We start from the raw sequence: 10,499 nt of genomic DNA on the forward strand, positions 1-10,499 counted from the left end.
CTTTAAAAATCAGTTATATAGTATTTTTGGCTTCCCCACCATAACTATATTTTGTTTATTTTGTTTCAATCTACATTCCTAGCAACCTTCTCAAGTGTGAATCTTACACAAGCTGTTAAATATACATCTTCACTGATGGAGAAAGTGAAGACTGCAGATGCTCGAGATCAGAGTCAAAATTGTGGTGCTGGAAAGCACAGCAGGTCAGGCAGCATCTGAAGAGCAGGATAATTGAAGAGCCCTTCATCAGAAAACTTAAACTCATCTTCACTGCTGAGCAAACCTATCCATTCAACCTCCCCGAAAGCCTGCTCTACTCCAACCTCAAAAAGAGCACAACATACAAATTTCTATTATTTATTGACTTACTATGAAATCCAGTTTACATAGGTAATCATTACAGCAGAAGGAATGAGCCTTGAGACTAATACGCAATTCAGGCTCCGTACTCCTATTTTGCAAACACTTGATCCATTCATCTAGTCCTCTCTCCATTTTTGAGGGGTGATCTTGCCAACAGGAGATAAGTTCCATGTTATGCCAGTCTGTGTCGAAACCTACATACAAACAGAAGCATGTAAGCAAACAAATTACTACACTATGTAACTAGTTGAATTCAAGTCTTTCTAATAGGAAAGAACTGTAGCAACAGAGCTGGGAACTAATCCACAGATAGATTACAGCTCAAAAGGGAGTTCATTTATTTTATTAAATAAAAACTCAGAACTGCAGATGCTGTAAATCAGAAATTGCTGGAAATATTCAGCAGGTCTGGTAGCGAAGAGAAAGGATTTCTGAGGAAGGGTTACCAGACCTGAAACATTAATGGAGTTCTCTTCACAAATGCTGCCAGACCTGCTGAAATTTGCCAGCAATTTCTGTGATTTATTTTCTTAGATTAAGTGACGATCAGAACATTGGGCAAGGGGACAGGAATACAAAGCAATGGTTATACCTTATTTAGAATACTGCATTCAGTTCACAGATACTAGGAGTAGGCCCATTTAGCTCTTCAAGCTAGCCCTGCCATTCAATACAATCGTGGCTAATCTTTTCTCAATGCCATATTCCTGCTTTCTTTCTATACCTTCTGATGCCTTTAATATCAAAATTCAACATTTTAAAAATATGCTTAAATGTGTGACCAGGCCTCCACCAGCCATCTACGATAGCAAATTGAACAGTTCTGAGCACCACACCTTAGAAAAGATATAATGGCCATGAAGGGGAGCATTACAGACCTACGAGAACAATTAAAACAAAATATTGCAAATGCTGGAAATCCGAAACAGAAAATGCTGGAGAACAGTATTAAAGAAAACAAATGACAGCAGCTAGAACTTAGATATAGATCAACCATGATTAACAAAAAGACAGAACAGGCCTTGGGTCCGATTCCCACCATAAATCTTTAAAAGGCTTAATTAGGAAGACTGAAATTCCAGATAAGACAGACAAGTGCTTATTTGGGACTTAATGCTTCATATCAAGTCAGAAGTTCTTGATTAAACTGCTGTCCAGTTTACGGTCCAAGCTCTGCCAATTTAATTTAGCTTGCAGGGAGAACGTCATCTGCATTTTAGTGAAGAAGGTATCAACAATTTTTTAATGGATGGAACAACTCTTTCAGACATGGAAAATCTTGTAGACACCCTCCAGAGTTTCCCTCAGCTTATAATCGGTATCTAATAGTTACATCAGAACAAAGATAGAATATTGTTAGAAATGTTTTGAAGTCAGACAAATATCCATCATGAGGCAAATCTCTCAAAGTAGGTTGAATTTTTTGAAATGCTGCCGTTGCTTCAGCACCAATTTCACAAGCAAGGGACACATTCCATGTCTGTGCTGCTGAGTTGCCATAAAATAGTACCTACCACATCACCAGTTTATTAGTAGTGATAGTGACCTAACAGACCAGTTTTGACTTGAATGATGTCTGTTATTTGATTTTGAAAATGTGGAAAAAAGCAAATAGAAGATCATTAAGTTAAAAAAAACTTACATAGCTCCAAACTACAACACAGAATGTTAGCCCTCCCAAAAGGACAGCGTTGCCATATTTATCATGGAAGTTAGGACCAGTCTTGTGGTGAGCTTGTCTTGTTGCAATTTGGCGAATGCATCGACCTAAACATAAAAAGATCAACAATAAAAACCAAATTCTTTTTAACTGCAATTATTCAACTTCAAAGATATGATTGTTAAATTCGACAGCCAGAGAGAGTGCATTCATGTGAATTTTAGAATACTACATTTCAGCTGCATTGCAGGTACCACATAAAATGTAGGATTCAGAATGAATTACCAACTCTAAACTACAGATGTGGCAAGATGGATTTAGCAGATATTACAGATATCACCAAACTGAAGTCAACACAACAGTCAACAAAACAATATTTTTGGAGTCAGATATACAAAAATGAACCCTTCAGTCCAACTTGTCCATGCTGACCAGGTGTTCTAAATAAATCTAGTTCCATTTGCCTGTATTTGGCCCAAATCCCTCTAAAACCTTCCTATTCGTATACCCATCCAGATGCTTTTTAAGTGTTGCAATTGTCCCATCCGCCACTATTTCCTCTGGCAGCTCATTCCATATACACACCAGCTTCTGTGTTGAAAAGCTATCCCTTAGGTCGCTTTTAAATCTCTCCCTTTAAACCTATGCTCTCTAGTTTTGGACTCCCCTAGCCTGGGGAAAAGATCTTGTCTATTTACTCTATGCATGCCCCTCATGATTTTATAAACCTCTATAACGTCACCCCTCAGCCTAAGACTCCAAGGAAAATAGCTCCAGCCCATTCAGCCTCTCCCTATTGCTCAAAACACTAACCCTGGCAACATCCTTGTTACTATATTTTCATTTTTCTTCTTTCTACTCAGAAACTTCAGTTCCAGCCTCTACTCCTTTAAGAGGGATAGGGTTGTCCTTCAGCCATACCAGCCTCATGTTTTTGGACCCAGTGCCAAAAGGTGTATGGTCACTCAGCAGCACATCAGCACGAAGCTGCACCTCACTATCAGTTACATTAATGACAGCACAAAGTTTCTGAGCTACCTGTAATCCTGAGCTCAATTACCAGCCTGATTGAATTTTAACCCCTTGGTGTTTGACAGCACTGGTCAGTACGCAGCACAGTGGAAGGGGGAAACAAGTGAATAAAGAGGGGTTTGGTTCTCAAAATGAAATCAATGTAATCAGGCCCGATCTAAGTGGCGCATTGAAACCTGGAAGGAGTAAAGCAGAGCAATATCATACTTATACTGAAAGCAATACAAAATGTCAACAAATGCTTCCTTATTTAGGAAATAGATGTTACTAGACAAAGTATTTGTATTTCCTAAATAAGGAAGCATTTGTTGACATTTTGTATTGCTTTAAATATGATATTGCTCTGCTTTACTCCTTCCAGGTTTCAATGCGCCACTAAGATTGGGCCTGATTACATTGATTTCATTTTGAGAACCAAACCCCTCTTTATTCACTTGTTTCCCCCTTCCACTGTGCTGCGTACTGACCAGTGCTGTCAAACACCAAGGGGTTAAAATTCAATCAGGCTGGTAATTGAGCTCAGGATTACAGGTAGCTCAGAAACTTTGTGCTGTCATTAATGTAACTGATAGTGAGGTGCAGCTTCGTGCTGTGCTGCTGAGTGACCATACACCTTTTGGCACTGGGTCCAAAAACATGAGGCTGGTATGGCTTAAGGACAACCCTATCCCTCTTAAAGGAGTAGAGGCTGGAACTGAAGTTTGTGTTCCCACCTGTCATAATCAACTTGTGAACATTCTCAAGAATGGAGCCCATTTGCAATTCATGGTCTGCCTGAAAGTTAGACGCAACTGGACTTAGCAAAAATCATTATACTGTTTCCATGGTGTTCAAATATACAGCTTTCATAAGGTCTACACTTTGTTACCTGTAATTTCTGGTTCACACTGACTTGATATGAATAAAAGATGTTCTTGTATACCAAGAGTCCAGAATGATGGTCATAGTGTAAGGATGTGGGGTAGGCCATTTAGGATTTGGGCAAAGATAAATGTCTTCATCCAGAGTGGCCAGCCTGTGAAATTCTCCAGAGAAAGGGGTTCAGGCCAACTATTTTGAAAGAGATAGTTCTTTGGACTTAAGGGATCCAAGCATGGGGAGAAAGCAGCAGCAGGGTAGGGAAGTGAATAATTAGCCATGCTCATGTGGAATGGTGAAATAGGTTCAAAGGGACAAATGGCCTACTCAGTCCTATTTTCGACGATTCTATGCAATTGCCAGTAGCATAATGAGCTTCACTGCATATCTGCACAGCAGCAAATTACGCAGTGCAAAATAATCACATTCTGTTTCGACTTATCTCAATGGTCAGTGCTGGCAATTCTATCAAGTTTGCTATTCTAATAATAAATTAGGACAAAGTCTGTTGGCCTTTTAGCAGAAGCCCTTCAAATAGTTATTAGAGTGGTCGATCCACAATCACAAATGCAATATAACCAATGTGCAACAAAACTATTTTTCTTCCACAGCTACTCGAGGAACCATAATTTACAAGAGCAGATGAGACCCATGCTTCATAAACAAGACAGATATACCATAACTAATCTATGAAACATTTCTAATACAAATGGTCAAGATGGGAGTGTTGCTGAACAAAGAGACCTTGGAGTGCAGGTTCATAGCTCTTTGAAAGTGGAGTCGCAGGTAGATAGGATAGTGAAGAAGGCTTTCCTTTATTGGTTAGAGTATTGAGTACAGGAGTTGGGAGGTCATGTTGCGGTTGTACAGGACATTGATTAGGCCACTGTTGGAATATTGCATGCAATTCTGGTCTCCTTCCTATCGGAAAGATGTTGTGAAACTTGAAAGGGTTCAGAAAAGATTTACAAGGATGTTGCCAGGGTTGGAGGATCTGAGCTAGAGGGAGAGGCTGAACAGGCTGGGGCTGTTTTCCCTGGAGCGTCAGAGGCTGAAGGGTGACCTTATAGAGGTTTACAAAATTATGAGGGGCATGGATAGGATAAATAGGCAAAGTATTTTTCCTGGGATTGGGGAGTCCAGAACTAGAGGGCATAGGTTTAGGGTGAGAGGGGAAAAATATAAAAGAGACCTAAGGGGCAACTTTTTCACACAGAGGGTGGTACGTGTATGGAATGTGTTGCCAGAGGAAGTGGTGGAGGCTGGTACAATTGCAACATTTAAGAGGCATCTGGATGGGTATATGAATAGGAAGGGTTTGGAGGGATCTGGGCCGGGTGCTGGCAGGTGGAACTAGATTGGGTTGGGATATCTGGTCGGCATGGACGGATTGGACCGAAGGGTGTGTTTCCATGCTGTACATCTCTTTGACTCTATATCCTTTCTTTACATTGAGGTGGTGTTCCATTTTGTTATGTAGCACTACCACTTTGCTAAACAGAACAGATCGAGAACAGTCGCTCCATGAGGCGCTATGGATCATTAGTAACAACAATCATCTACTCAATCACAACCTGTAACCTCATCGTAAGGCACATCCCTCAGTCTAGCATTACTATCAATGCCACGGTATCAACACTGGTTCTACAAACTGTGCAGGAGTTCATGCTTGGAACACCAAAGTGTGATGTCAATCTAGTGAAGCTACTAGAAGGACAATATACATTCCAAACAATATGATCGACAGAATGACAGACCAGCCTCTCAATCATCGGTCAGATAGAAGCTGTGTAGTCTTGCCACATTGAATCATGATGATGGTGGTGGACAATTAAACAGAAGGTAGCAGCTCCACCAATGGTTCCACCCTCAATGATGGAAAAGACCAGCATCTCAACACAAAACACAGGTTAAGGAGTTTGAACCTTGCTTCAGTGAAGTGCCAACTTGATTGCCTCCTGAGACAAGTTAAAAAGGAGGTAAAAACAATGACTGCAGATGCTGGAAACCAGATTCTGGATCAGTGGTACTGGAAGAGCACAGCAATTCAGGCAGCATCCGACGAGCAGCAAAATCGACGTTTCGGGCAAAAGCCCTTCATCAGGAATAAAGCTTTATTCCTGATGAAGGGCTTTTGCCCGAAACGTCGATTTTGCTGCTCGTCGGATGCTGCCTGAATTGCTGTGCTATTCCTGATGAAGGGCTTTTGCCCGAAACGTCGATTTTGCTGCTCGTCGGATGCTGCCTGAATTGCTGTGCTCTTCCAGCACCACTGATCCAGAATCCTGAGACAAGTGCCAGTCTTCAGTCAATGTACTTCACTCTACTTTATAACAAAAAAGCTACTGGATAGTGCAAGATTTAACACACTGATAATACCACATCTACAGAATTGAAGAGCTACGCCCTACCCCTAGTCAACTCTTATTACACCTCTAACATTGGTCTCTATACAACAATCTAGAAACTGTTGAATTGTGTCCTGGCAAAAAAGGTGAAATTCAATTTGATTGATTTATTGTTGTCACATGTACCGAGTTAGTGAAAAGCATACCATACATCAGGGATGCATAACTGAGTGCTGAATACAGCATTACTGCTGCAGAGAGAGGAAGAGATCAGAATTTTAAAAGGAATTTGAATAGGGAATAAATTAACTTAAAGATGGTGAATAACCTTGAAAGAAATGCTAAACAGATAAGCTTCATAATGTTGCTTCTAAAATACAGCTTTAAAGAACAATGAAAAAGGTTGCCACTCAGATGATCTGACAGCAAAATGTGAAAGACGAACATTTCAGAAATATAAAATCATTGACCAGAAATGTGAACATAACTGGTAAGCATTAAAATTCCCATCTTTGATAAAATCAGTTGTAGCTCTTGCAACTTCCAACTTAAAATTATGACTACAGGCATGATAATACATGGCTGCAGTAACCATAGTACATGAGTTTAGGCTGGTCTTTGACAATTGCGCCTCAAGGATCATCTTCAAAAATCAATTGATAAAAACAAGCATGACTTTTGGTCATTTCAAATGCCTACGGTTACATGACGACTGAGGAAGCAACCCACTGAATAACCTTTTCAAATATATCAAGGTAGGGGACCAAAGTCTAGCTTTCCAAGAGAAGAAACATCCTAGAGGAAATAATATACCCAAAGCTGCACTTAGGGACTGGAAAAAAGGGAGATGTTGGAAAACATGAAGAAACATACATTCACACAGGTGGGACTGTACTGCAAAAGATAGTGTCTTACAAACTAAACGTAATTGTTAGAGATGCTGTGATGCAAAGTTAGGACTTAGGACTGCTGGAATTTGAGTGAACAAACCAAACGGACTAACATAAATCTTGACACCGAAATCAATCTGGAGAGCTAATCCAATACGTCAAATATTCCTCTACTTAGAAGATACACAAAAGGGTAAACAAATTGCAATTTGGATGCTTTAAATGCACAGGAAATGTCGAGATAGTTGGATTAATTAATTCATTAGAAAATGACGGAGAAACAGAAAAACACTCCATTCACATTACATATCCAGCCGAGATTATTTTGCGGGACCCTACATTTCTGAAGCATGGAGTGGCTTCCTTTCAGTTACTTCAATCACAGGGTCACCTTCCGCGCATCCGCCTGTCCGCCGCCACCCTTACGCCTCCGTCTGATTGCCCCATGGACAAAAACCGAGAACCCTGACAAGTACAAGTTAAAGCTTGAAAGTAGGTGAAACGGCCGCAGCAGGAGCCAGACATGGACACCAGACAGACATTTATTTACCCGTGAGGGAGAGAAGGCTCCTGCTCAAAGGCACCATCTCTTCAACGCGTCCGTTTACCCTTCAGGAAAACAAAATGGCGGCCACACAACACCGCGCCTGCGCTAGCATCCCGACTTTTGACGAAGCAGTATTTAAAAAACAACTAAACCAACTACCTATCACGATTTGTAATTTAAATCGATGAAATAAAAAGACGGAGAGCGCATATTGTAAAAAATGTCATTAGAGAGGGGAACCTTTTTGAAGGAGGGGAACGCATGCGCACAACTGCAACGGAACTACAGCTCCCAGAATGCAGTGTGGCCCCGCTCCCAGCTAGAATCTTCCATCAATATTTAGCGTTTGGCGCATTTTCTCAACTACAGCGTAATACTACGAATAATATTCGTATTAAATGTTTGAGGTTCACAGGAGTTAAGGGATTCTAAGCATTCTATGTGCCGCAGATTATTTTGAATTAAGGAACCACTGCAGCATTTCTGTCGGAGGATCGGCTGCTGCGACTACCAAAAATAAAAATCCCATGCGAGAAATGAAAGGAAATACAACAAAAACGGTGAATAGAACAAAAGAAAAACAGACTTCCCTTTCTACTTTATCTAGGGAACAGTCGACAGGTCTTTCATTGGTGTCAGGATGGCCGAGTGGTCTAAGGCGCCAGACTCAAGGAGTAAAGTCCTTCCGTATAAAGGCTGGGTGTTCTGGTCTCCAACTGGAGGCGTGGGTTCGAATCCCACTTCTGACACGTTTTTTATTCCCATTTGATTTTCAAAATGCATCTTTGTCCTGAATGTATCTGAAAATTAACCAACACATATTCGGCACAAATATTAACCTTTTCATGGCATATAAATTGAGGCTGAGCGGTATGATGAGGCTGTCCCTAATCTAATCGTTATTGCGTTATTGTAGAGTAACGTGCCACCGGTTTCACGAGGTTACGCTTATCCTTCCGCTTCCCAGTCCGAAAAGACACCCTTTATTCCCCAATCACTAGTATAGAAATTACATTAGGACTAACTATCTTGTTCTGCTGCTACGCACAGCAAGGTTTAGAGAAAGGAGTAAGTGTGTAGAATTTCAAGTGACCCTAGACACGCGATTAAAAAAGGAAAGAGCCAGAACCAAAACAAATAATATCCAAATGATCTGGTTAGGAGTAAAGAGTGTTAACTCCTCAGGAATTTCATTTTACAAACATCCCAAGCCCAATTTCAAGGCCAGGTTTCCGGTCCAACTTGTGGAGTATTTTGTAATAAAATATACCGAGTTTCTGTCTGCCGTATATCTGTATTAAAAATTATGAAGTTAAAAATCACATAACACCAGGTTACAGTCCTCATTATAGTTCAACAGGTTTATTTGGAAGCAATAGCTGTTGGACTGTAGCCTGGTGTTGTGTGATTTTTAATTTTGTCCACCCCAGTCCAACACCGGCTCCTCCACATCTTGAAAATGATGGTAATCATCACTAAACATGAAAGCAACCCAAAGATTACTTCTAATGAATTTGAGGTGCAAAGTTATTTTCGATTTATCTTTCTCTTAAGGCATTTTATAAACTTGTCCAGTTGAAACCTATTCTTAAATCCATCTTTCACTGTTTTCCAGTCTCAGCGTAGATGACAGCGACTGTTATTTGTTGCAACAGGTTCCAGTTTCCAGTTACCAATGAAATACCTTGTTTATCAAGTTTTGAGGAAAAAGACCAATACACTGAAAACCAGTAGACAGGGTGGCTGCATTATGAGCTTGAATTTGTATAATCAGAGTCATAGAAATTTTTGAAATGTGGTTTAATAAGTAAAATCACCTTGAAAAAAGAATGAAAGCAATTAAATTACAAATAATTAACGACTTTAAATATTATCGTATCACATAAGTAGCTGTTTTCTTAACCATTTGGGCAACATGGTTGTTTTTTAATAATATTTTCTTATCCAGTACCAAAAGAGAGCAACAGGAGTCAGCAGACTCGAAAATATATCCATAATGTATCAGACGATCGCCCTCTTTAAACCGTAACGATCCTGTCCTTTACATTTGTGGAGTACTTTTAAAATACTCGTTTCATTTACAGAACAATTATTGCTACATAAACAATGGCAGAAAAGAAGCAACTTGCAAGTCTGTCAATATCAGGTAAAACAGTGGTTAAGTATGTGTCAGGATGGCCGAGTGGTCTAAGGCGCCAGACTCAAGGAATTATAATCCTTCCGCAGAAAAGCTGGGTGTTCTGGTCTCCAACTGGAGGCGTGGGTTCGAATCCCACTTCTGACATTGTACCTTTTAGAAGATGGTACCTCACATGGGAAATGTGTCCCCAGTCTGTCTGCCAGTGTCACCTCATCTCCCAATTTCTGGTTACCTTCCTCTGCTCCATTCTCACCATTCCTTGTTCTTTCTAAGCCATAATGTAAGCATGAAGAACACTTCGTTTTTTTCACAAGAGGTTTGCAGTTCTCCAAATTCAACTTCCAAGTTGAACAATTTAAAATTTAAGAACTGATATTATGATCGAAGGACCTGTTACTGTGCTGGAAAATTATAGCTTCTGTCCCTGGTTTTACGAGAAATGGTTGATCAGGTGCAAAACTTGACCCTAACATTTGACCGAAAATAATCCATTTTCCATATATATCACGTTAGAAGGCGATCCTCAGCCCGGTCCCATTCCGCGGCGTTCAGTGCACATCAACACAAGATACAGTGTTAAGAATATTCTCTCACCGCGTCCACTTCGTTCCCACCACTAATCTTGCCCTCGAACATACCCCATAAGTATCAAAAATAATCC

General features: G+C 40.3%; 1 protein-coding gene and 2 non-coding genes across 3 annotated transcripts; 2 read left to right on the forward strand and 1 right to left on the reverse strand.

Moving 5' to 3' along the window:
- Positions 1-343: 343 nt before the first annotated feature.
- On the reverse strand, positions 344-7,852 carry cox7b (cytochrome c oxidase subunit 7B). The gene is made up of 3 exons (XM_043704938.2): positions 7,702-7,852; positions 2,006-2,130; positions 344-557 (listed from the first exon to the last, which is right to left on the reverse strand). The coding sequence occupies exons 1-3, from the start codon at positions 7,736-7,738 to the stop codon at positions 480-482; spliced, it is 240 nt and encodes a 79-aa protein (XP_043560873.1). The 5' UTR covers positions 7,739-7,852; the 3' UTR covers positions 344-479.
- Positions 7,853-8,332: 480 nt separating this feature from the next.
- On the forward strand, positions 8,333-8,447 carry trnal-caa (transfer RNA leucine (anticodon CAA)). The gene is made up of 2 exons: positions 8,333-8,370; positions 8,402-8,447. It is a non-coding gene; the product is annotated as a tRNA-Leu (tRNA).
- Positions 8,448-9,866: 1,419 nt separating this feature from the next.
- Positions 9,867-9,982, forward strand: trnal-caa (transfer RNA leucine (anticodon CAA)). The gene is made up of 2 exons: positions 9,867-9,904; positions 9,937-9,982. It is a non-coding gene; the product is annotated as a tRNA-Leu (tRNA).
- The last annotated feature ends 517 nt before the right edge of the window (positions 9,983-10,499 follow it).

The sequence above is a fragment of the Chiloscyllium plagiosum genome, unplaced genomic scaffold (genome assembly GCF_037043375.1).
Source record: "Chiloscyllium plagiosum isolate Xiang-an unplaced genomic scaffold, Cpla_swu_hap1 HiC_scaffold_11, whole genome shotgun sequence".
Lineage (NCBI taxonomy): Eukaryota > Metazoa > Chordata > Chondrichthyes > Orectolobiformes > Hemiscylliidae > Chiloscyllium > Chiloscyllium plagiosum.